Genomic DNA, 27738 nt, shown 5'->3' on the forward strand with positions numbered 1-27738 from the left:
ACATACATACATACATATATATATATATTAATTACACAATTTGCAATAATTTAGGAAGCATAATTCGATTAAAACTCCTAAACATTGCTGTATATGGCTCATTACACCTATTTCGGAAAAGAAAGAATACTTTATGAAGGAATTCTAGTCCTATGTAAATAAGGCCCAAATCCCCGCTCAAAACCCTTCACGGCTACAGTTTTCAGGTTCTTATAAAGGGCGTCATATATAATCATAAATTAGGAGCACTATTTTATCACCTTCAAGGGGAAAAAAAACAATCAGTTCAACAACAACATGGTTCCAGTTCTCAACGAAGTAGGTCCGGTTGATGCATATATTGATTCTCTTCCACCGGGTTATCGATTTGTCCCTACCGACGACGAGTTGATTTTACACTACTTGATGAGAAAGGTTTTGAATGAGCAGCTTCCCATTAACAGGTTTCGTATTGTTAATCTCTACGATCACCATCCACGAGAACTTACCGGTTAGATTCTTGTTATCTTCTTCTCTTTACATTCTCTTTTATTTTCTGCAACCCTGTTTATCATTACTCTCCTCTTACAAGCTAAAAATAAATAAATCTTGCCCTAACAAGTAGTGCTTTGTGTTTGTTGTGTTTCAAGTATCTTTTACGTTTTCTTCTTTTCTTTGTCATAACTGTATCTTCTTTTCTTTACGTTCTGAAATTTTATAATGTATGAAAACAATATTGCTCTACCGTTTTAGTTCTTTACCGTGAATGCTTTATGGTAAGTACGTATTTTGTATACAAAAGTATGTTTTTATCTGTGTATAGTTAATATTATCAGGTTAGGTTTTGAAAAGTATTTTACTCTCTTTAGTATATTAGTCTGTCGCGAATCTCTAGCTGTTAATCCTGCAATTCCTTCTAAACCTACGCATGCCAACGACAATGTTTTTCTTCTTTGGTAATATATAACTGGAAGCCATTGAAGTATGCTGTTATACGTACTAGTAATACTACTCTAAATAGGTTCTCTATCCATGACTTGTAGTTGTAACAAATAAGATATAAAAGGCAAATTCTGAGGTTTTAATAAGATTGGTGTGGTTTTTTTTTATCCTTCCAGGAGAGTACAATTTAATTAGAGAGAGTGAGTGGTACTTTTTCACTTCAAGGAGACGGAAGTACCCGAAAGGAGGACGGCCATGTCGAGCAGCAGATAATGGATACTGGAAGGCAACTGGCAAGCCTGATGACATTAAAGATGATAATGGCCAAGTAATTGGGTCTAAAAGGACTCTAGATTATTATGAAGGGAAACAAGGAAAAGGGACAAAGACAGACTGGAAAATGCATGAATATAAGCTCAATAAAGAGACCGCTCCTTCTAACCAAATTGATGGTACTAACATGAAGGTACGCAAGTGTGCACGTACATGTGTGTGTGTGTGTGTGTGTGTGTGTGTGTGTGTGTGTGTGAGGGGTGTGCAGAGTCATATGAATTAAAAGTATTTGCGAGGGTACATTTGTCGACTATTTTATGAAGCTCAATAGGAGATTATTTATTATGATTCAGTGTATATAGAATAGACCGAATCATATATAGTACAATTTTTTTCCGCAAAAAATGTTAGATCTTCTTTCAAATAGAACTGACGCCTTAAGACAAGTTGGTTACTTCATAGAGATGCTCACAATGCAGTGCACCCAGACCATCTCGAATTCTTGTATGTGCATATGTGATGGAAAATTTGTTTATCTTGGTTTTAATCCAAGTGATCCTTTAGAAATCTAAGCGTGCTCTCCTATTATTTAGCGTTTAATAATAGAAATCCTAAAATTCTAAGGGTTCTTTCGTTTCTACTACTTTTGTTGGTGCAAGTGCTCCAGTACTCTTTAGTCTTTGCATGCATGGGGACCTGTGTGTGTGTGTGTGTGTGTGTGTGTGTGTGTGTATTAATCAAGAGTACTTTGTATGCCTGTACTAATTTGTTTCTTAATTCTGCAGTTAGATGATTGTGTTTTGTGTAAGATTTACAAGAATAGCAGAATCAAGAAGGATGGGAAGAACAACGACGACAATGCACCTGAGAGTACTATCAGAACTGATCAAGGAGCTATACTGCCTGCAGTTACAAATACTGTAACATCTCATGCTTTTCCCGATCAATCAATTCAACATCCATATCTTCTTACTGGAGAATCTAGTGGCACTACTTCTTCCATTGTAAATAAACATTGTGTTACGTCACCCTCGACAACTCCGGCATATTATGAGCAGCATTATTTCCAAAATCAAACATGTTCCGATCATCCAGGACCAATCTACAACTGCAACAATCAAATTCCACCGCCAAGGGAGCCATTTTCTTCTCAATTTCCTCTGCCAAATTCAATAGAACATCAGATTGGGACAGGATGGGAGTCTGTTAATGGAATGCCAGTGGTTGACTCGAGTTCTATTCGGTTACTTCCACATGTCAGGGAATATGAACATGCGCTTAAGGCTATGAGAAACAACGAAGGCCAGGGAACGTGGTGATGATTTGTTGGACGAACAAGAGTCTAGAGAGCGTATTTTGCAATGGAGTCATCAAGATCATTAAGTTAGGGGAAAAAAATCAGGGTGCTAAACTAATGGTAATTTGTTAGTGTAGGTCTTAGTTTGAGGATAGTTTTTGTTTTTTGGTTGAAGCTATTATTTTATTTTGTGTTTTGGTGATCCATCGTTTTAAGTAAATAATTGTTGTGAGTTTGCTAATCGATTAAGCTTTCCCATCATTAGAAAATTTGTTTTTTCTTTTGATTAATCTTGTTCTAACAGGATTAAATGGGTTCGTATTTCAGAGGTTTTGTTAAAGGGTAGACCTTCCCTTTCAATGCTTAGTATACTAATTAACTTTACGAACAATATACTTGCGTCAACTCTATCGGTGCCTCACTTTGTTGTAATTGTCATATTTTTATTGCATAAACTTTCTAATTAAAGAATATCCATGATTCCATGTAATAAATCACTTTTTAATAAAAGAATCCATGATTTTATACGATAAATCAATTAAGATAGAGATTATTTAGTCATTCATATATCAAACAAGTTGACAATTTTAGTAACTATTAATAGCATCTTCACAATAACCACTCATTTGTTTGATACATATAGTTGACTTAAAGATAACCAATTTGATTATTTTTTGGATAAATGATGATTAGAAAATGGTCGGTTCTCATACAAATTTCTATATTTTTCTTTTTTTCCGAACAAAAGAAAGTTTTACCACGCTCAAATGAAAATATTTATATCAGCCGTTAAAATATTGAAATGACACAAAGATTCGAAACATTTTCATCTATAGGAAAGCTCCTATTCGTGGAGACAAAAGAGCCGCAAGGTGTGAAGTCCTTAATTACATTCTCTTGGAGCATAGAGAAACACCAGAGACTTCAAATGTTGTGCCACCCTCTTTATATCAAATAGAAAGCCTTTGAAACTAGCCTCTGCAAGGATCTCTCCCTTAAGCATTCAAATAAGAGGCTGAGAATCAGACTCAGTCTTCACCTCCATAACCCTTGCTCTAAGCACGCTAAATCCAGCCCTCAATTCCACTCCCTCTGCAACCATACCTGAACCACACTGAAACCGACCATAAGGCACACCAACACCCTTGATACACCCTGCGAAGTCCCTCACCAGCACCCTTGATACAATAAAAACTGTAGGATTATTATTTATGACTTTTTCTATTAGCACCCCACAATATGTTAAATACACCTCTCATTAAAATTTAATATTACATGACTTACATACCTAATATGTAATGACAATTTCGACCTTATAAGGTTTAAAAAAAAATAAAAATCCAAATTACTTTTCACATATATATCTCAAGTTTATTTATCTTCTGCAACTCTCAAAACCACTCTCATCCTCCATTGTAGAATTAATGAAACTACAAACACATTAATTGAAAAAATTATTCTTGATGAATGAAACGTGAAATCATTACAAAAACTTTACATGAGGTAAGACTTCGTATTTTCATTGTTTTAGTGATTTCAACGACATCAACATGCATATGGCTGCGTTATGAATGATATCCATTAAAAACAAATATGATTGACGATGAGAATCACACACCTAATAAACCTTAGCCACATTAGATCACAAAGATCCCTTGATTTTAAAAGTAGCATAACAACCTAATCTCTTCCTCCAATTGAATGATTCAGCGACTAATTCAATTCCCATGATTCGATCAAATGAAAAGAAGATGAAGCATCATCATCAACCCTAATATTTATTTAAGCCCCATTACACAGTGCCACTGCTCCTAATCTACATAAAGCTCTACACTTCTATAGCTGCCATATTTTTTTTGGATTTTTATCTTCCTCATCTTCCTCATCCATTGTTGTGAAAATCATCTTCCTCATCTACTGGTATGGAATACCCACAGCCTTCCACCTCTTTCCATGGAAGGGATAGAGAAACATGAAGGGATAAACATATGCAAATAACCAAACAATTGTTGGCACCACTCCAATAGAAATTTTTTTTAAAAAATTCGAAATCCAACTTCAGCTTTACACCGAAGGTACTTTTGGATGACCTTATGTATTTGCACTTAAAATTTGAAGAGCGTGGGTGTACGTAGAAAACGTAAGTTCTATCGTGAGAGTGTAGGGTGTGAGGGTATTATAGAAAAGTAAATGGGGTGTATTAAGTTAAGTTTAAATTAAAAAAGAAAATGTGGGATGTATTCAATAATACGTGGGGTTTCAATATAATAAGCCTTATTTATCTATACAAATAAATTAAATCACAATATGCACAAATTAAGGAAGCATAATATATATATATATATATATCATTGTATAAAAATATAGATCAATATATAATATGCCCAAATTAAGGAAGCATGATCACATTGAAACTCCTAAACCTTGCTGTATATGGACTTTTAAACTTATTTCGGAAAAAAAAAAAAAAAAAAAAAAAAACCCGTTATGAATAGACCCTATTCCTATGCATAGAAAGCCCAAATGCCCGCTCAAATCTTTAACACCTATAATTTTCAAGTAGTTTGTCATGGGTACGGTTGGGTGATTCTATCCGCTGCAAAATGTAAACATCTATGTCTCGTATCGTCTTTTATTATTATTATTATTATTATTATTATTATTATTATTATTATTATTTTAGAAAACTTTAATAGTACGAGAGAAATTTTATTAATATAGAAAAAAAAGGGTATACCTAATCAGGGGGACATAAACCTCACCCCTCATAATACAATTAAAAAATACATGAAAGAAGGGGGACATAAAATTTACTTTTCTAGAAGCAAAAACAACAGAGATACAAGGAAAAGAGGGGGTACATGAAACCTCACCCTCTAAAGCCAAACCTAAAAGTCTAAACCTGCAAAACAGAACAAGGAACATCACAAGGTTAAGAAAAAAGGGGGCTTTTAGATCCAGGTCCAAAAATGTAGAGTGTTTTTAGGAGTGAGTCCAATTATCTAATTATATATTTTTATTTCTTTTATACTCATTTTATATTTTCTAAAAATATTAAAAATCAATTAAAATCTTCTAATATTATGCATTTTCCAACTCCAAAAAAATATATTTAATATCTTATATAAAAAAAAACTAATATACTAACATAAATTTATCTATAAAACATTCTACCCTAACTCAAGTAACAAATATATGAATGTATATAATACCTATACATGAGATATGAAACCTAACTAAAAGGTAGAAAAAACATAACATACCTACAAGCAAGACACATTAATCTGTGACAAGTTGATTATAAAAAAAGAATGTGTCATATAGGTAGATAAATATAATTAACATGTGATATAGTTTGATTATAAAAATTAAAAATAAAATCTATAAATGGGGTTTAAAGCAGGAGGAAGAACGAGAAATAACAAAAAGATAAAAAAAAAAAAAAAGTAAAGAGATAATTGGGAAGAAATTTGATTTTTATAATAAAGCTTATTATTGAACAGATAACTATTGATAATTAAATAATCAATGTAACAAATTGGATTTATTTTAATAACCTGGACTATTCCTACTATTGACTCAAAAAATTGGACTTATATTAAGTTTCCCCAGAAAAAAAAAAAAAAAAAAACAAGAAAGTGAGACAAACCTGTATACCAAGATACACATTAATCTGAGAAGCGAAACCCAGGAAAGCCAACAGAGTCTAAAAATAAAGCAGCATGAACTGCCATCAAAGGGGAATAATGCCATACTAAAGTTGGAGAAGACAAGCTAATGTTAGTAAAATTGTTCGCAACGACATTTCTTTCGCGATAGGTTTTTCAGAAGTTAGATATTATCACGTTAGGCTTTTCAGAAACTTTTTTTTATTTATTTTTATTTTTTATCTTCAATTTAGTCAGCAGTCAATATCTTTTTGTCTTGCAATTCGTTCTTCAGTATTTCTACACATGCCAACGACAATCGATTTTTCTTCATTCGTAATATATAACTGGAGGTCATTGATATAATTGGAGCAAACCAGTAGGATGTTATACGTACTAATACTACTCTGAATCGATCGGCTTTCCATCCATGACTTGTAACTGTAACGGTTACGATATAGCAGAGATTCTAAGGTTGATATTTTTTTTAACAAGATTGATATTTTATTTCTTCTGATATTCTGAGGTTCTAACAAGATTGGTAGCCCACTCTCTTTTTCCTTTTCTAATAATGGGAAACTTTCAACATTTTTTCTTCTTCGTTTAGGACACTATCACTTAAACAGAGAAAGTTTGAGTGGTACGTTTTCACTCCAAGGACACGGAAGTACCCGAAAGGACAACGGCCAAGTCGCAAAGCAAATAATGGATATTGGAAGACAAATGGAAAGCCGTCGTGAGGACATTAGTGTCTGTGATGTCTATAGAGAGTCCGAGTTTATAAAATATTAGAAAATATATCTGCCAAAAGGACTCCTGGACTTTTATGAAGGGAAACAACCAGAAGGGGAAAAAACAGACTGGAAAATGTATGAATATATGATTTTTTAGAGCTACACTCTTTAACCCTATATGAATACAATGAAGTAATTCGATCGTCAATTTAAAACATTTACACAAGTAGATACTACAAAAGAAAAAGCAATACAAGAACCCAAAAGAAAAGCCAAAAAAAAAAAAAAAAAAAAGCACTTTGCGCGACGTGGGTACACCTGCGTCGCGCAAAACAGATTTGCGCGACGCAGGTGTACCCACGTCGCGCAAAGTGCTTTTTTTTTTTTTTTTTGGCTTTTCTTTTGTCATTTTGTTTATGAGTACAAGATAAATAAATTAAAATATACTTTCTAAATATATATACCATTGAACTTGATGGGAAACACATTCTATGAAACTAGTTTCAACGATCAAACCGTCAAATGTTTGTATATACTCCGAGATCGCGTACGCCAAAAAATCTCAAAAAACAAACATTCAGAGATCAAGTAACGGGATAAAACTTTTCGACGGTTATAAACAAAAAAACACGATTTAACAATAGTTTTAATTCTGATTTTGATGATTTTTTAGAGCTAAAGTTGGGGAAAAAATCGGTAAAACATTCTTGGCTTGGCGTCAATATCTTGCGCGACGTTAAATTCAAAACGTCGCGCAAAGTAGCTTTGCGCGACAACACTTTGCGCGACGCAGGAATGCGTCGCGCAATGATATTTTGCGTGACGTATGTGCACCTTCATCGCGCAAAATCGCGTTGCGCGACGCATACCTTCGTCGCGCAACGTTTTGAATTTAACGTCGCGCAAACATGCTTTGCGCGACAAAATTTGCTGCGTCGCGCAAACATATTTATGTACTAGTGGGAAGACAAATGGAAAGCCGTCGTGAGGACATTAGTGTCTGTGATGTCTATAGAGAGTCCGAGTTTATAAAATATTAGAAAATATATCTGCCAAAAGCTCCTGGACTTTTATGAAGGGAAACAACCAGAAGGGGAAAAAACAGACTGGAAAATGTATGAATATATGCTCGGTAATGAGACTGATCCTCTAAAGAAAATAGATGGTGCTGACATGAAGGTATGGAAGTGTGCACGTATGTGTGCGTGTGAGGCATCATGGGAGAGAAGTATTTGCGGTGATACATTTGTGGACTTTATATATTGTGAACCAGAACAAAAAAATTTATAGTATATGCTCCGGAGTATTATTTACATTGGAGCATAATATATTTTTTCAGCCGTAATAGATGTTGGATTAACTTTTAAAATATAACCAACATCCTACGAGTTGATCCTAATTAACTTCATAGAGATGTTCATGTTGCACTCCACAAATGTGACTATTAAATTACTCAAAGCCATCTATATTGTTGCATTAAGGGCATGTGAGTACTGTTAATTTAAGTGTTCTTTCAAATTATTTAGGGTTTAATGATATAAACCCTACACAAAATGTAACCCTTTAATTTGTATTAAACCACTCGGATTAGAAAATCTAAGGGTTCTCTCGTTATTACTATATTTTGTATGCAATTGTTATTTGATCTTTGCATGGTGACCAATTAATTAACATAGAGTACTTTATATGGCTCAATAACTTTTTTGTTTCTTGTCTGCAGTTGAATGATTGTGTTTTGCGTAAGATTTACAAGAATACCAGAAGCAAGGCGGACAAGAACAACGTCAATGCAGCTAAGGGTACTACAGAATCTGATCAAGGAGCTATTGATCTGCCAGCAGTTTCAAATATCATACTTTTCCAGATCAATCAATTTAGCGTTCATCTCTTCTTGTTAGTGAATCCAGTGACACTTCTTCCACTGCAGGCAAACGTCTAAACCCCTCATATTATCAGCGATACTCGAGACCAATCCACAACTTCAACAAGAAGGACAAGGACCACAGCGAGTTACAAGTAGGGGTGTGTTATCCACACACCCTTTTTTACTTCTCCCATACCTTTTTAGTTTCTGGCTGTCGGATCAGATGAATTGAAGAAGATCAACAAACATAAATTAACAAGGGGTGTGTGAGAAGTAAAAAGGAATGTGTAGATCGTACATCCCTTACAAGTATTGTAAGAGCAACTCAACCGTTTCTTATTGTCTCAGGGATGGGCAACCCAATCCACTCTTCCCCTATTCAAAACACTCCAACCCACTTGGGCAATTGGACTCAAGGCGAGCTTGATAGAGAAGTTAGACAATAATCACCTAACTTAGTGCCCTGCTTATGTGACGTAAGGCTAGTGTCATCATAAGGTCAGCTGCAGTTTAAATTACTAAAAAAATATAGAAATTATTAAAAATATTCATTAAAATATAAAAAATTATATATATTTTTCTATAAATACCTAACTATGTTCTTCCACTTACACTGCATTTCAATATTTTCAAATACTTTCAACTAATATTTTATTATTATCTAATACTAAAAATAAAGTTAATCTTTTATTATAAATAAATAATACTAATATTTTAATACGAATTGTCTGGAATATTCAATTTAGGATAAAAATGCACTTATTACCCAAGAAGCCCTATGCTAGAAGTGCTCTTACACCTCGGACTTTCCCAAATCATCAATCAGTTCTGCAGCCTGATCATCATACAATTACTGTTTATTTAAGGAAATTGAATTGTTTATTACCCAAGAAGCCCTATGCTGGAAGTGCTCTTACACCTCGGGCTTTCCCAAATCATCAATCAGTTATGCAGCCTGATCATCATCCAGATGGACAAATTCGGAGCAAGCCCTCATATTATCAAACCTTTTCAAAATGGAGCTTCAGGAAATTGCAACTTCATTAATCATCAATGATCTCCATTTTAGAAGAAAAAGTATTCAGGGGAGATTATGACATGTGTCAATGTTTTGCTGGTCCAAGTACTACTTCCACTCAGTTACCTCTGCACGATCATGCAATGGAATATTCTTCATCAGGTCCAAGTGCAGGACAGAGGGCAAGAAGATGCTATTAGCTATATTCTGATAACAGTAAGCTTGAAGGCGAGGGTGTTGTTTCATTTGAGGATGCACGGTTCAGTTCCTTAATGGTGGCATAAATAACGTGATAATGTTAGGAAAATTAAAATGTTAAATTAAATTTGTAAAATAAATGATGTGTCATCAGTAGATAATAAGTACGTTAATTAATATTTAAATGATAATCCAATTATCAATCACCACATTATTTAGTTTACAAATTTAATTTAAATATTTTAGTCTACCTAGCATTACCTTATATTAGATTATGGGAGTTGATCAACAACATTTCAAAGTAAATCATCCATAAAATAAAAAAAATTAAAAATGAAAAAGGATTTGGATATGATATACATTTCATTTGACGATATTAACTTTATGGATATATATATATATATATATATATATATTATATATCTTTATTTGTTTTGATACTTAACGATGCTTTTTTTCTTTTGTCTTGTCTTATTCCCATATTCTTTGAACTGCCTATTACTTTTTCTGTTTTTTCCTCAACCTAATGGTATAGTACTATGGAATTGTGTGTCCTCACCATAAGTTCTACTAAAGATTCCACATATTGGTATCGAAAATTATAAGTTTTTATCACAAATAATCTTTGAAATTGACCTCTTCTATCAAGATAATCCCTAAAAATGAAAATCGATCAATGTAGTTCTTGAAAATGGGTTATGCAAATCAATGTGGCCTTCCTTTAGAATTTCATTAAAAATTCTATTAAGTGTTGTCGAGTGACACCAGAGAGGTTTCAGTTCGATTATCAGCACCGGAGAGCACGAGGATCGCGAAAACAGGGGTGCGAGCGATTGGACTGGCTGGAGCCCAAAGGCGTCAATACGATCGCAGGACGAGAAATGTAGATTAGGTAGGGCATGAGCTGAAGGTGGAGGTGGTGGTGGTTTCATTAGATGGCGGGGAGAGGTTAGGAGCGGAGGAGGAAGAGGAAGACATTGGTGGTGAGAGGGTGGTGGGTATGGTGGTCAATGTTGGGTGGGTGTGGAGGTTATGCATATGGCAATTGCATTGTGTGTTTTTACAGGGCTTGGATTGATGGCTGTGTCTCTGTAGGAGTCAGGGTTGGGTTTTTGGGGAGGGGAAGAAGATGATGAACAATCATCTTCTTCTTTTTATTTTAAAGTTTTTAATTATCCTATTATAACAAAAAAAAAACTTATTTAAATATTTTCTAATTCACATGGTAATATTTAATTAAATTTTTAGGATCTAGTTATGTACCAAATCTTCACATAACAGAATTTTTGACACAATTGTAACGAAATGACCATATTGATTTGTGAAACCCATTTTCATGAACTACATTGATCAATTTTCAATTTCAGGGACCATCTTGATGTGATGAGTTAATTTTAAGACCATTTGTGATAATCCCAAAATTATATTATCACCGGTTCACAATAGAAATAGACAGATGAATGGGTTATTTTCAGTTCCCAATTTCCAATCAAAGATGCAAACAACTCCGCACCAAACTTTATTATGTAGGGAATTTTAATGGAATACTCTCGGTACTGTTCATTTTAACGAAAAACAACATTTTTTCTCTAAAAAGTCAATCATGGTACTATTCACGTGACATTTTTTTATGAATTCGTTGTTATTATATTTTTAGCATAATATTTTATAATACTGAAACAAAAATTAACGTTAAATTATCAGGTGACAGAGAGTTCAAAGATAGTCTCACTTTAGAATGTGAAACTCCACTTTACAATATGAGTAATGCTACGGAGACTAAATTTATGGACAAAATTTGCAAACTAAATAATGTGTCACTAATAAGATTGAGCACGTTTATCATCGTTTAAGTAATAATCTATCATCAACTTCCATATCATTTAATTTATAAAATTTTGTCTATAAATTTAGTCTCTAACTTTCCTATTAAAATATTAACACTTCAATTACATCACGAAACAGCTTCAAAAGATCAATCCCTAAACGTTGATCTCTAATCATATCATATATACTAAAACCCGTAAGGGTTGAGCACTGTTCATAAACAGTGCCGACCCAGTTTTAACCCTCATCTAATTCATGGTTTTTGTACTTTGGTGGGATTGTGCAGTAAATGGTCTATTTTGCCCCTTTCTTTTCTTAAAACCCGTAAGGGTTGAGCACTGTTCATAAACAGTGCCGACCCAGTTTTAACCCTCATCTAATTCATGGTTTTTGTACTTTGGTGGGATTGTGCAGTAAATGGTCTATTTTGCCCCTTTCTTTTCTTATTTGGCCACGTTATGTTTTATAGGAAAGATGCCAGAAGCATCTTCTACTTTTTCTTTTCCTCTTCGTTTTTCTCTCAGTCGTTCCGTTCGTTTTCCTCTTCTTTTCCTCTTCGGTTCCAATCGGATCTTCTCGAAGGTGTTTGGCGTTTTTCCCCTGTTTTGCACAAACGCATCGCTCCCGTTCAGGTATGTTGATTCATGTGTTGGTTTATTTTCTGTTTGGTTAGGAAGAAAATTTTATGATTGATTGTTGTGAATATGGGCTATTCGGATTTTTTGCCCATCGTTTTCTTTGTTTTTTCGCGCTCTACGTCTGGTTGTTATCTCTGATTTTGCATTTTGGTTGCAGGAAACATTGTTCTTCAAGTTTTAGGGTTTTATTCTTCCTAGCTTTTTCTGGGTCAGGTATATAATTTATCTCTTTGGTGTTATTTTTTTTTTGTTTGTGCTTTGATTTTTCCCTCAAACTTAAAAAAAAAAAAAAGAGGAATACTGATGATTAATTTTTGGGTTTTGCTTTGTATGTTTCGATTCCTCGGTGTGCTGGTCAAAATACCAAACTTTCCAAGTTCGAAACCAAAAACCATATTTGCAAATGGATTTCTTCGCTTTTACAGATTAGTTTTCCGTTTCATGCATGTTGATTTTTTTTGTTTTTAGTGATTTTGGTTATCTGATTTGTAATATTTGTTCTTCATTTTTATTAGATTTACAAGTTTTTTTTTTTTTTTGGGTTTTTTTGTTCTGCAGAAATTACATTTGAAGCCTGCGAAGACCTTTGTGTTTAAGGTGAGTGGTTTTGAAATTCCATGGTTTTGATTCTACTTGCAGCCTGAGGTGTGATTTTAGATTTGAAATTTCCCAGCTTTTTTATTAATTTTAACCCAGATTAATTAACTGTAATTAATTATTATTATTATTATTATTATTTTCAGGTTATGTAGCTGAAGTGGCTAAAGCTAAGAAATAACAATTGTGGGTTAAAATCTTCATATTTGAAAGTTGGATATCAGCCTTTGAAAGGCTTTGTGAACGTGTTCTCGCGTGTGCAGCAGACCTTCATAGCAATTTGGGGTGAGTCTTCGCGTGTACATGTTGCTTTATTTCAGTTTGTTCATTTTCTTTAGCATTTTTGTGCAATTTTTTGGAAGCCTAAATGATTCAGAATTGGAATTTATGTGTAAATTGGTAAGTGTAGATGTCATTATTCTTTGTTTGCCTACTTTTTTTAATGTGTAAATTTTGTCAACGGTTTGTTCATTCAGATTCATATTGGGATGTTCATGCTTTCAATAATTAATTAATGGCATTGGTGATTTATGAGCACTCAAGCGGGCAAAAAACTTTGCTTCTTAAGAAAATTGGGATAGCTTCTAAAAATGGCTATTGGGAAGCAAAACCTGTTTCAAATTAGTTTATCACTAATCATGTAGGATATTTCCACTACATTACAGACCATGGTTATCATAAATTAATACAAATCATGTGGTGTGATATTTCCATAACTACCTATGTTTGTTGTGGTTTTGTCGATCATACTCAAAGATGGCCTTTCAATTTTTTTTTTTCTTATAGGATTTACATTATGTGGAATGATATTACTGTGGACATCCACTGTGTGGGCATTTTTGTTCCTCGGATTTTCCTCTGTTTTCCCCGCTGTTTCCTTTTTTGTACAGTCCACTGACTGTTCTACCCTTTCCATCTACATGTTCACCATCGACCCACCCTCTATTTTAGTTGTATATTCTGCAGTTTTCCATTTGTTTCCGCTGGTTTAACAGATTTCTTTTCTATTGTTGTTGAACTTGCTCTGTCTCGCTATTCCTCTTTTGTACCTCATGGATTCCAACTGTTTGCATACCTGTCAAACCATAGAAGCCATCATCGATTCAGTCTTTGTTGTGACGACATCCTCTTAATTTTGTCTTGGTGTTGCTAATTCCGGTTGTGCTTGCACCCTTCAAAACATTCATAACACTTTGGATCAATTTTATGAAGCATGGCCTCAATTTTTTCCGGGATCATTGTGCTCATCACCTTACTGTTCAGGAGATCCAGTTGTCAAGGTTCAAAGCAAAAAAAAACTCCTTAACAGATGGATTTCCTTGCTTTTACCCATTATTTTTATGTTTGTGGATGTTGGTGTCTTATTTTATTTATTGTTTTATTAATTTTGCTTATGTAATTTGTGATTTTGTCCTTTCATTTCCTTGAATTTTGAGTTTTTTTTTTTTTTCCTCTGCTCAAATCAAAGTTGACTAATTTTTGTTCATTTCTTTTTATCTTTGTAGGAAATTTTGGCTTTGTCATGACATCACTCTTGATACTCTGTGTGGCCATCAAAGGGTTTACAAACAACCACACGATTATTGAAAACGGCCTTTTGTCTAAGGTACTGGTCAATATTTCCCAATATTACTCTTATTTACTGATTTGGGTTGATATTATCAATGTGATTTGCCTTTAAATGTTTTTTTTTACTACAAATTTAGTTTTGAATTTTGTGTTTGCCTGAATATGTTTGAAAATATATGTTATGTATTCAAGAATGTTAAGAAATCAGAGCTGTTGTGGGAACTAAATTTTGTCAACTATTTTTTTTTTTAATTCCAATTAATGCTAAGATATTCATACTTTGTAGAATTAATTAATGGTCAAAGTGATTAATAAACATTCAACCCAACAAAAAACTTTGCTTTTGAACAAAATTGGGGTAGCCCATAAAAATACATATCGGGAATAAGTTGCTATTTCATTAGAGTATTTATGCTTTTTTTTGTTGTTGTGTGATGCTATATTAACTGTATTTCATCAAAAATAAAATTTAATAAACTTTCTTTCCTAAAAAGTTTTGTATTAAAATAACATTATTTTGTTTTACAGATCCAATTTTTAAGTTTGTGATTTTTAAAGTCATCCTTTGTCATCTATTTTATGTTTATAAATGTCATATTTTCTTTCAAAAGAGTCATATCCAAACATACTTACACATGTTATTTGATTTGGATAGTCATAATAACACAATGATTATTATTTGTTAATAGTATAAAATTTGTGGTTAATATATTGTTTTCAGCAAAATTAAAAGTTAGTTTCTAATGGATATACAGATCTTTGAGAAGACACGAGCAATTTAGTTGATTGCATAGGATCTACGCATTTTATCCTTAAGGTAACCAACTTAAACTTCTACATTTATTTATTAATGGTTTCATTATTTGTTTTTCATTTTGATTTCTATAATTTTAGCAACTTTTATTTATTGTTTTCGTTTTGTTAAATTGAAGGATAACTTTTCTTTCAAAGCTTTTTCGTTTTTGGTCTAGGCTTTGTTATATTTGCCTGTGTGCTGTTTATTCATTTATTTTTCTTACTATTTTTTTTCAAATCTGTTTTGCAGTTCATTGGTTTTCAAGTAATTGTGAATATTTGTTTTTCATTATGTCTAAAAAATTAGTAAATGATCGGGGAAGTGATGCTATAAAACGAAAGCAAAATATTGATGACGCTGATTCTAATGTGCTTCCGGACTATGACAATCGTTTGAAAAAAATGTGTAGAATAAATTATGTGCAGAATTTTGAAAATATTGTTCCAAATGCAGTTAATGCATCTCTGTCCCTTAATTTGTTAGATGAAAACAACGGTTCAACTAGAAAAACTTCTTTTGATAGCTTTGTTGTCGGGTCTGTTAACGAGGATCAAATGTTAAATTCTAGCTTGGTTAAAAAACAAAAATATACACGTGAACAAAAAGGGAAAAGCATTGTTAATTTATCAAACAATACTGGAAACAAAGTGTATGAAACGTTATATATTGAAGATCGTAATCTCATCAACAAGGGGCAAGCTTTTTTTCAAAAAAATAGAAACGGTGCGTTTCAAATTATATACAACAATTATGTTTAGTCTATTTTTACTGTTTCTTTCATTGTGTATTGTTGCTAACTTTTTGGTTTTGTTTTTGTTTTTTTGCCATATTTTTTTTATAGGGGTTATCAGAGATTATATAGACTTGGGTGATAAGATTTATACATGTGTTCACTGTGGTGCCTATTTTTGGTTAAAAGAATCTCTTAAACAAAGTTGGAAAAAAGCTGAACCTATTTTCACTCTTTGTTGTCAAGAAGGAAAAATTAAATTTGAACCTCCAAAACCAGCACCAACTTTTTTAGATTCTTTGCTTGATCCAAATGGAGGTCCAAAAAGTTTGTCTTTCAGAGAAAATATTAGAGCTTACAATTCTATGTTTTCATTTACTTCTATGGGGGCAAAAGTTGATCACTCAATTAATGATGGATCAAGTCCTTACATTTTTAAAATTAGTGGTCAAGTTTGTCATTTGATGGGATCACTTTTACCTATGGACAATGAATCTCCAAAATTTGCCCAATTATATGTTTATGATACATATAATGAAGTCCAAAACCGTCTCAAAGCTCTTGGTTCTCAAGAAAATAATGGAAGGCTTGATACAAAAATTGTTCAAGAATTGATTAAAATGTTTGATCAGTCAAATGAGTTAGTCAAACTTTTCCGAATAGCAAGAGATAAATTTGAAATTGATGGACTTATCAATTTAAAGATGAGTTTATTAGGCAGACAACAAAATGATGGTAAACAATATGATCAACCAACAAGTGATGAAATAGGGGGTTTAATAGTTGGTGATATAGGTTTGTCTGACTCTAATAGAGACATCATTATAGATTGTAAAAGTGAAGGATTAAAACGTGTTACAAAATTGAATCCAAAATTTATGGCTCTTCAGTATCCTATTCTTTTTCCTTATGGTGAAGATGGGTATAAACCAGATTTAAAATGGAATGAAAATTATAAAGGTCCAAAAACGAAAAGACAAAGGATACCCATGAGAGCTTATATAACTTATCACATTCAAGAAAGAGAACCATCCTTAACTACGTTGTTAAAAGGAGGTCGACTTTTCCAACAATATTTGGTTGATTCTTATGCAACACTTGAGGAAGATAGACTAGATTACATTAGGCAAAATCAAAAGAATTTGAGAAGTGAAATTTACAAAGGCATTTATGATGCAATGTCAAGAGGTGACAATGACGCAAAGAATTTGGGACAAAAAGTTGTGCTGCCTACTTCGTATACAGGAAGTCCTAGATACATGTTCAATAATTATCAAGATGCTATGGCTATTTGTAGAGAATATGGTCATCCAGATTTATTCATAACATTTACCTGCAATGTAAAGTGGCCAGAAATTATAAGAGAATTTGAAACAAAACCAGGTTACAAGCCTGAGGACAGACCTGATATAATTTCTAGAATTTTTAAAATGAAACTCGATGATATGCTTGATTTTATCAAATCTGGAAAGCCTTTTGGAGAAGTTGATGCAAGTAAGTTCTAAAAAAACTCTCTTTATTTCTTATTTTACATTTTTTTTTCTTTGTTTTTTTATTCTTCATGCAACTGACCTCCTGTTTTTTGTGGTTGTTTTGTTTCATTTTTCTATTGATTGTTTTTCCAAACAGATGTTTGTACAATTGAATTTCAAAAAAGGGGTTTACCTCATTCTCATATGCTAATATGGTTGAAATCAAAATTTAAGTGCTACTCCGCAACAGATATAGATTCAATAATTTCAGCTGAGTTACCCGACAAATCTGCTAATCCTCGGCTTTATGAAATTGTCAATCAATTTATGATTCATGGTCCATGTGGTTATAGTAATAAAAATTCTTCTTGCATGCGAGAAAATAAATGTTCCAAAAGTTTTCCCAAGCCGTATAAAAATGAAACAGTTTTTGAACCAAGTGGTTTTCCTATTTATAGGCGTCGTGATGATGAGACCAAATTTGTTATAAAAAATGGAATAAAAGTTGATAATAGTTTTGTTGTTCCTTATAATTTTGAATTACTTTTGAGATATAATGCTCATATAAATGTTGAACTTTGTTGTCAATCAACACTTATAAAATATTTGTTTAAATATATAAACAAAGGTCCAGATAGAGCACGCTTGATTCTTCAACAAGATCCAAATGATGAGATATTAACATATTTAAATTGTAGATATATATCCCCTTATGAAGCTGTTTGGAGATTGTTTCAATATTCTATACATCATAGAGAACCTTCTGTTGAACGATTACCAGTCCATTTACCGTTGGAACAAAATATTGTTTTTAGTGCTGATCAATCATTGCAATCAATTGTTAATCAAAATGCTTCTGACCATACAATGTTGACAAGTTGGTTTGAAATTAACAAAATTTATAGTGATGCACGTTCTTTAACTTATGCTCAAATTCCCTCAAAATTCTTATATGATACACGCAGAAAAATTTGGAAGCCGAGAAAACGTGGAGGTTCAATAGGCAGAATAACATATGTACATCCTGCATCAGGTGAGTTATATTATTTAAGAATGCTTTTGAATTTGAAAAAAGGTGCATTAAGTTTTGATGACATAAAAACTGTTAATGGCGTTGTCCATACTTCATATCAAGATGCATGTCAATCATTAGGATTGCTAGGTGATGATAAAGAATGGATTGAGGCTTTATCAAATGCTGTAAATATAGCGTCATCTACTCAATTAAGACAATTATTTGTTACAATTATTTTATTTTGTGATGTTGCAAATCCTCAAATTCTTTTTGATAATTATTGGCATAATATGTATGACGACATTTTGTACAACTTAAGAAAAGCTTTTGCAATTCCTGATATGATTGTGCCAGAAAACGAATTAAAAAATTGTGTACTATTTGAACTAGAATTGCTCTTTAATAATGCATCAACTTCTTTAGAAAAACATTATCTACCAATGCCTGATGCAAATAGAATGGTAGAAATAAAAAATAGACTTTTAAGAGAAGAGTTAAATTATGATTGTGAAGAATTGTCCAAAAAACACACATTTTTAAAATCACAACTCAATCAAGATCAAAAATACATTTATGATTGTGTCATAGAAACTGTGAATGCAAAAAAACAAGGTCTATTCTTTGTCTATGGTCATGGAGGCACTGGAAAAACTTTTTTATGGGATACTATCATAAGTAAGCTCAGATCTGAAAGAAAAATTGTTTTAGCAGTTGCATCATCAGGAATAGCATCATTATTATTACCAAATGGTAGAACTGCTCATTCTAGATTTAAAATACCTTTAGTTATTACTGAATCTTCCATTTGTGCAATTAAAAAGAAAACACATCTTGCTACATTAATTGAGAAAACTGATTTAATCATATGGGATGAAGCACCTATGAATCACAAACACTGTTTTGAAGCGTTGGATAAATCACTTTCTGATCTTTTGTCACATTTACATAGTTCAGAACATACTCTTCCATTTGGTGGTAAACCTCTTTTATTAGGTGGTGATTTTCGACAAATCTTACCTGTTATACCTGGAGGAACTAAAGAAGACATAATAAATGCTTCTTTAAATAGTTCTTATTTATGGTCCCATTTTAAAATTTTTCGATTAAAAGAAAATATGAGATTATCCAAAAGTGGAATTAGCATTGAAGAAAAACAAAAAATCAGTGATTTTGCAGATTGGATTTTACAAATAGGTGATGGAAAAATTAATGACATAAATGATGAAAATAATCTGAATGACAAAGACACATCTTTGGTTAAAATAGCTGAAGATTTAATAATTCATTCTTCTGGAAATCCTATTTCTTCCATTTTTTTCACAACATATCCCAATTTTGAAACTTCTTTTAACAATTTTGATTACTTAAGAGAGCGTGCTATTATAACACCTCTAAATACAACTGTTACAGATATAAACAATTATATAATTGAATTGTTACCTGGAGAACAACATTTGTACCTAAGCTATGATTCATTGTGTTCTTCCAATGGAAACATTGAAAATTTAGAAGCATCATATCCTGTTGAGTTTTTGAATAAATTAGAATTCAATGGTTTACCCACGCATAACTTGACTTTAAAAATAGGAATGCCAATCATGTTATTACGAAATTTGAACCAATCTTTGGGTTTATGTAATGGAACACGATTAGTTATTACCCAGTTGCTTGATAGAATTATCCAAGCCAAAATACTTACTGGAAACAATACTGGTTACAAAGTTTTCATACCAAGGATTACTCTTACAGCAACAGAGAGCAAGTGGCCTTTTGTTTTTAAAAGACGTCAATTTCCAATTAGACCATGTTTTGCAATGACCATTAACAAAAGTCAAGGACAATCTTTGAAACAAGTTGGTTTATATCTTCCTGAACCGGTGTTTACCCATGGTCAACTATATGTTGCATTATCTAGAGTGACATCAAGAGAAGGCCTCAAAATTTTGATAGGTGATGGAGAAAATAATGTTACCAATTATACTGCAAATATAGTATTTAAAGATGTTCTCCAAAATTTACAATCAAATAGTTGATTTAATCATATATATATATATATACATATATACATACTATGCAACTACAGCAATTAAAAAACAATGTTTACATTCAATCTTCAAATCATTATTAACTATTATATTTATCTACCTTTTACATGTACATGACAAATGATGTAAACAGATGAATTATTATATGTGCATCAACATTAAGCCTAGCTTTGTTTTAGTATGAATAGTTTTTCTACTTCACCCTTATCATAAATTCTTTTGTTTTATCACAATTTTATAACATGTTAGAATATTTCATGATAGATTGGATTCAAAAATATATACATGTGATTTTTCACGTAACTGTTCTTTACATAATTACCAATTGAAGGTAATTTGAGATCATGTGATATTTCCATGTCGGAACCAAAGATCAGCATCACTCTGAGTTGCGTTTCATGAAACAAGTTTATCTCCTGCCAATTTTGTGTATCCACATTTTATTCATGATGGTTCGTCCTTGGTTCCAACCCAATTTGGTGCCATAAAATTTGCATTTTACAATCTGTTCATGCTTTGAACCTCTTTCAAATTTTCAATTCTGTGTAAATCTTGCAGGTCACGACAGGATACCTATCTGGTCGATGTGGGGATGTCTACGCTTAGATAGAGACGTGGACTTATGGAAGAGGTGAAGTAGCTTAGCTTTATCTCATTAGCTCTTATCTGTTCTGTTAATGTTAAGATTAATAGTAAAAAGTTATATTGTTTTCATAGTCAAAGATACATATATTATATAAACATACGATATATCATTAATTTCTGGATATAAACAATGCTACTTTGAAAAACCATTTAAAGTATTTTGTTACTTAAACTTAAATGTGATACATCCATTTAACATTTTTTTTATACAATGCTAATATTCAAGTATAATTTACATCATATATCTTTTGAAATACATGAAACTACGAAGAAAAAACCCTAATTTATTTGATTATGGCAGTTTTGTTTTATATCAAAATATTGCAGCATATATTTTTGTATCAGTTTTGAGTATATTTTCACTTCCATATTTGCTCTGTACATCTGTGGTATAAAATGTTCAATATGTATTTGGTTTCTATATTGTTATCTGATCTATAAGTAAACCAACAATGCATTCCCCTGTCAACTTACACCACAATTTAACACCTATGAAAATTAAGCATTTCCATAATTAAACTTCTAAGATATCCTCATCCATTTCCCAACTTGATATCCCACATTATATAACTTCTTTTTTCTTTCCAAATTTCAACAGCTTATTTGAATCCATTAGAAATCAAGGTTAATATTCTTAAAAGTACTGACGCTTCACCCATACTAATTATAAACAACAATCTAGGTACTTTCCTTTCATTTTGATAAAAATGTCTCCAGTAATTTTTACCATCTATATTATAATCTATTAAACATGCATATACACGTGCTATTTTTGTTCAAACACATATTAACAATGATCTCTCTTTTTTTTTTCTTTTTTTTTTTTGGTAAATTAAGTTATCAGTCTATTCGAGATGTTCATCACCCAGTCAACTACACGGTTTGTTGCTTGGTTTGTTCCTCATACAAAAACATTTCTACAGCAATCAAAGGTATGTTAAAAAAACTATAATTTATTCCCTTTTTCATAAATGCACTTTACTCAAATTTAAATTTTACTAACATTTCTCTTCAGGGGAACTAATTGTTACCAATGTATATCAACAGTCTCCACTTTTCATCTAGCTTTAGTACATAATTAATTACTTGCCTACCCATTAATAGATATAGTTGAACATCCAAAACTACTATCAAACATGTAACCAAAAATGTGTTCGCTCCATAACCCATGGTTAAACAAAAAAACACCTCACCAATAAAAAAAATTGTTTAATCTACCTACACACCATTCTTATTATTGGTTAGATAGATTAAACAATTCTCCAATACATACTGTATCTCTTTATTTAATCAACGGATAACCATAAAATATGTCTTTAAAACATCTAGATTCATGCTTCAGGATGTCCATCTTAAATTTCTCAATGAATAAGCAAGCAATTTATCATGTATTTGTAACACATGAAAAGTAGATACTGTTTGTTTATATATTGGTAACAATTAGTTCCTCTGAAGAGAAAAGATGGACATGATGATTATGCTGGAAAAAAAAAAAAACAAAGTCAAAACGATTCACCAAATTATATCTTTCTATGCCACAAACATACAAAATAAAGCATAACTGATCCATCTTCAACATCCTCTGTTCCTATTTTCACAATAGGAAAAGGACATAATTTACCCTACTTTTCCATTGGTTATTTCTAATGTTGTTTCGCTTTCGCATTTTTACCTCATTTCCCAGCTTAACCAACATCTTTACCTATTTTTCCATAGGTCATTCGTATTTTTCATTATTTTGCATTCTCACCTAATAAGCTTTTCTCACAACTTACTGTATACAGCTTTTTTTTCCATGCTTTGCACTCTATCAATTCATGTAATTTAATTAAGATACCATATTCTTACACCTCCTCCTACCACTTTTCAAATGTCTTACAACAATTTTACATCATCGTTCATATTCTACGTCACTTCCTTCCAAAAAATTACAAGGTATGCTGCTCATTTACTTTAACATCTCCACGTTTGTTCATTTCATTCAAATATTGTTCAATAACAGGTTTATAATAACATCTTCTATTGATCTTTTGTTTCTTGCCTCATTACACTTCTTTTTTTTTATTTTTGCCGAGACGGAGAAGGAAAGTTGCAGAGACAGATGGAACAAGCAGAGAGTAGTGAGGGATGAAAGAAAGTGACAGTGTTGGGAGATGGGGGAGTTTGAGTTGGGTAGAGAAAAGTGAGGGTTAAGTGAATTAGGCGTGGGAAGGAAGAGGACATGAATTAATAAGTTTTCTTATGGGGAAAACAAACCCTTGCTTTCTCTTCGTGTTCTCCTCCCACAATTTGTGCCTTTACTTCTTAATTCGATTCACAATAAAAACCCAAAAACTTGAGGTACGAAAATTTCAAATTATTTTTTTCTCTTTTAATTTATTTTCAGTGTTAATTTGTGAGTGAGACAGCAAGGTTGAAGAGCGAGACAAACCGTCGTTTTCGAGACAAAGAAAGCTAGGGTTCATAATAGCAAAAACCGTGGTGGAACCCAGCTGTTGAGAGGCAACCATAAGATAGAATCCACCGGATAGGGCAGTGCAAACCAATCAGGTACACATTTGTCTCCAGTTCTGCAAAGCTCTCTACATAGAGTTCACAATACATGCATAGTTTTTCATTGTTCTAAAAATTTTAAGTTCCTATAAATCTTTTCCTACATTTATGAATTCTAAATAAATGCAAATCATAAACATAATAACAGTGGATAAAATTATTGGCTTATATGCACTGCTCAAATATGACAGCCTTTCAGCTGCCACCCAAGGGTTTTTTAAAGAATGATGTAATTAAAGCAATTACAAAGTATGTTTTATAGTTGTGATAGTTGTAAGAAAATGAAATATTTATGCAGATAATTGGTAGTTTAAATATATAAAAATGGAGAATAATTACAAATGGAACACCTAGGATATTTAACATTGTTTTGTTTTGCATGTTTTCTCATGTTAGCACAGCTTTTGTTTATGCATTTTATTCAAGTGCTATTTTTTTATTAGTGTTAATTTCGGGTTCTACATCTAAAAATTTAGTTTTTTTGCTGTCGTTGTACATCTAACAATTAATTATTCGTTTGAAATTTGGTTGTTTGTTAATTTCATTACTACCTATTCTCTCAACTTCATCTAAACTGTTCTCCATGTATAAGATTTGTGTTCGTGCAAGTGAATTCAGACAGATTTCAAGCTGGGGTGTACAGATTTGATTCAAATTGGTGGATTTGGGTAACAAACTAAGAAACCCTGATATTTTCTTTTGGTTGTAAGATTTCAAATGGACATGCATCTGCTTTTCTTTGTGAGATATAAGAAATTGAGAATTTTTTTGTTTATTGTTCTAGGGTAGGAGAGGTATTGATAGATATAAGAGAATTACTAATTTTAATCAATTTGATAAATTAAGAATAGTGAGTTAGCGATCTACACAAAAAATTTGTTAATAAATTGGTTAATAGGTTTTCATTTCCATTTTATTATTAGCTCTAATGCTTTTGTTTGACTTATGTGTATGATACAATAGATATGTTCTGTGTATATGAGCTTGCTGGAAATATAGCTACCAAACATCTTTCCTTTTATTATTTGGGCAAACATTTATCTCCTACACTATTAAGTTTCTTTAATGCTTGCTGTGGATTTTACAGGTTTTTTTTTAAAGTTTGGCACTAAATTGTTTTTCTTTTCTTGGGTGCAAGGAAAATGAAGGAAGAGAAGCAATTAAATTCTTCATTTATCATACACTTTGTAGATATTCCATGCATTTTTGCAACTGGAATCTTTTGGTAAATACTTAAACCTTTTAATCAAAGCCTATGTATGGCAATTGGTTTTGTAAGTAGCATCAAATAATTAATTGCTTTTTTCTTGGTAAGTGCCTAAATGTTTACGCTTTCAGTTTAACAAAAAATCATAAATCGAGACAAAGTTGGAACCTAAATTACCAAATAAATCAATATTACCTATGTTTGCCCAGCTGCTATTTCAAAGCTAGAGGAGGCATTGTTGATTAATCCTAGGAAATATGATGCTCTGTGGTGCTGGGAAATGCTTAAATTGCTTGCACATTATGCACGGCCAAAATGAGGCAAAGATTCCAAAAGGTGTTGTACTGCTTCCTGAAGGCTTTCAATGAGGTACTTCCACTTACAAATTTGTTATTCTTGGAATTTGTAATCCCGCAGCAACGCGCGGGCATTACAAGCTAGTATATATTAAAACTCAACCGGCCTGGTCACTGTGGATGACCAGTGTGATGACCGTTTTGCCCCTCGGTTTATCCTTGCTTTCCTCCTTTGTTGCCAGCTTTGTACAGTGGGATTACGGTTTTGCCCATTGGATGCACGTGTACACCATCACTGTGCGACACCTGCTCTCCACTTTTCTTCTCACTTTTTCCCTTCCGTTTCAATTTTTACCCACACATCGATCATCGCTGGACCTCCTTTCGACTTCTTCTCTGCTTTTGCTTCTCTCTCTCTAGCCATTCTCAGTTTATGTTGTTCTCAACTCTAGCTTTCTGTCTCCAAAACGCCGATTTTTCTCGCCCTCCAACCTTCCATCTTTCTCTCAAGAATTATTGACAACGATGCAATTAGATCCGATCCAATTTTTTACCCAGAAAAGTTGGTGTTTCCTGGTGAGTTTTACAGCTTTCTCAATGTGGGTCTTTTATTTATTTATTTATTTTTTTAATTTTTGTGGTTTTAGATTTGTAGATGGGTTTTGTCTTATGTTTGCTTTTCGTGATTCTGTTTGTAGGCTCGGTTCCTTCTCCTGTTCTTTTTCACCCAAACCAGCAGCCCCACCTTCAATTGATAAAGATGGAAACACCACGAATTGAGGCGCAACACCAATACTATAACAATTATAAGAAAAGAGCTCCAAACCCGCAAAGGTGTTTTTTTGTTTGTTTTTTTTAATTTTTAATTTTGTTTTGTTCTGGGCTTTGAGCTGTTTGGCTACTGAGAATAAGTTTTTCATTTTTTCTCATTATTTTGTTTCTGGGTTGCCTTCAATTAAGAGAATTAGGGAATGGGTTTAGCATGAATTTAAATTATGGGATATCCCTTGAGGAAAATCTTGGTTAGATTCGTTTATGTGTTGTTATCAATCATTGAGTTGATTTTGGAGTTTTCATTTGATCAAAGAGATAGTGTGTTTTTTTTTTTTTGGTGGAACTTTTAATTGGTGAGATTTTTAGTTAGGCTATGTTTTGGGTTTTGGCTGTTGTAATTCACAAGCCATTTATTGTGGATGACCACCTATCCCACTACCAATCCATTGTTCACCCCACCATAAGAAGAAGGAGAGCAAATATACATAGATAGACATACGGACGGTAGAGGAAGAAAGAAGAGAGGAAGAAGAGAGGAGATAATAGAAAGAGTTATCTTTGTAATCTTATTATTCCTGATTATAATGAAAGTACCACTGCTTCCCAGAGGACGTACTCGACTGTAGAGGAACCTCGTAAATTTTGTGTCTTATTTATTTATTCCATTGCACACACCGTCAGTTTTACAACACGTTATCAGCACGAGAAACTCTTGTATCAGTGGAAATCACAAAGCCACAAATCCTGTTCACCTATGTTGCCTGGAATCTCACAGATAAGAAAATCTTTTTATTTCATCATAAAATCTTTGTACTACTAATTTCCCTGAAGCAAATATATATATATATATATATATATGTTATTGTATGACTGTATATCATCATTTGCACAAGCAAAAGAGTACAGACTCAAAATTCGTAAAGAATCTGACAGTCATGTAAACAGCCTCGGAACTCCAACTTGCAGACCTCAGATTGAAATACTTTCTTCTTCAAAGTTGTTCGTCTGCCCAGTACCTACAATTGATCAAATTTTCAGAAAATTCCAACGGTGTAATAATTGCAGATGCCTGAAATACTAAACCAGTTTCTAATTTCGCAGAAAATTGGACAGGCACCTTATGAGTACCAAAACTTAATTTCGGTAGCTCAAATCAAAATTGTTTCTTCACGAAAGTTGTTCGGTATCCTCTTATCCATATCATACTAAAATTTGAACTTCACGAAAGTTGTTCGGTATCTTCTCATAAGTTACAGACACGCTTGACTCCAAAACTTATGGGAACCGTTTCAATTTTTTCGAAACTCACCAGAGGAGGAACACCAATTGGAAATTAGTGTTACTGTTATTTCCTGGATAACAAAAATGACTTCGAACTGTGAAATAATAATAAAAGTAAAAGGGATGAAATAAAAGAAAATGGCAGACCAAGAAAAAGAAAACAACAAAAGATAAGGACTTAATCATTGCATTTTCTGTTTTGGCATATTTATGTGCATGGTGTTGGTTTAAAGCCCTATCACAAGTTCTATTTATTTAAAGCAATTTATTTACCATGGTTGGAATTACCGCCTATTGCTTTAATTTATTTATTGTACTTTTTTTTGTTACGATGAGTACAT

At 32.5% G+C, this 27738-nt stretch overlaps 2 protein-coding genes across 35 annotated transcripts; both read left to right on the plus strand.

Annotated features, from left to right (window-relative positions):
* Window positions 1-297: 297 nt before the first annotated feature.
* LOC103963112 (NAC domain-containing protein 67-like) lies at window positions 298-2513 on the plus strand. The gene is made up of 3 exons (XM_009375886.2): window positions 298-490; window positions 1098-1387; window positions 1980-2513. The coding sequence occupies exons 1-3, from the start codon at window positions 298-300 to the stop codon at window positions 2511-2513; spliced, it is 1017 nt and encodes a 338-aa protein (XP_009374161.2).
* Window positions 2514-12125: 9612 nt separating this feature from the next.
* On the plus strand, window positions 12126-26741 carry LOC103927733. 34 transcript variants are annotated; one of them, XM_048576575.1, is made up of 15 exons: window positions 12141-12411; window positions 12575-12630; window positions 12976-13014; window positions 13161-13299; window positions 14520-14620; window positions 15339-15400; window positions 16221-17603; window positions 18547-18614; window positions 20973-21093; window positions 21200-21272; window positions 22124-23836; window positions 24432-24507; window positions 24978-25064; window positions 25256-25415; window positions 26041-26741. In XM_048576575.1, exons 7-8 carry the CDS (start codon window positions 16475-16477, stop codon window positions 18582-18584), a joined length of 1167 nt encoding a protein of 388 aa, XP_048432532.1. In that variant the 5' UTR covers window positions 12141-12411; window positions 12575-12630; window positions 12976-13014; window positions 13161-13299; window positions 14520-14620; window positions 15339-15400; window positions 16221-16474; the 3' UTR covers window positions 18585-18614; window positions 20973-21093; window positions 21200-21272; window positions 22124-23836; window positions 24432-24507; window positions 24978-25064; window positions 25256-25415; window positions 26041-26741. The 34 variants fall into 34 exon arrangements, 24 of the variants coding, with proteins under 24 accessions (XP_048432535.1, XP_048432541.1, XP_048432532.1 ...); XM_048576577.1 differs by having other exon boundaries at window positions 22131-23836; XM_048576590.1 differs by lacking the exon at window positions 20973-21093 and having other exon boundaries at window positions 12142-12411; window positions 22124-23626; window positions 23695-23836.
* The last annotated feature ends 997 nt before the right edge of the window (window positions 26742-27738 follow it).

This window comes from the organism of the source record quoted next, unplaced genomic scaffold, assembly GCF_019419815.1.
Source record: "Pyrus x bretschneideri cultivar Hongxiangsu unplaced genomic scaffold, Pyrus_bretschneideri_v1 Contig9, whole genome shotgun sequence".
Taxonomy (NCBI): Eukaryota; Viridiplantae; Streptophyta; class Magnoliopsida; order Rosales; family Rosaceae; genus Pyrus; species Pyrus x bretschneideri.

Excerpts from the sequence above, each read along its gene's own strand:
- LOC103963112 (XM_009375886.2), top strand. The coding sequence starts at position 298 with ATGGTTCCAGTTCTCAACGAAGTAGGTCCGGTTGATGCATATATTGAT. Across the intron at positions 491-1,097 it reads CCATCCACGAGAACTTACCG|GAGAGTACAATTTAATTAGA; the intron begins GTTAGATTCTTG and ends TTATCCTTCCAG. Across the intron at positions 1,388-1,979 it reads TTGATGGTACTAACATGAAG|TTAGATGATTGTGTTTTGTG; the intron begins GTACGCAAGTGT and ends TTAATTCTGCAG.
- LOC103927733 (XM_048576578.1), top strand. The coding sequence starts at position 16,475 with ATGTTTTCATTTACTTCTATGGGGGCAAAAGTTGATCACTCAATTAAT. Across the intron at positions 17,604-18,546 it reads TTTTGGAGAAGTTGATGCAA|AAAAATTTGGAAGCCGAGAA; the intron begins GTAAGTTCTAAA and ends TGATACACGCAG.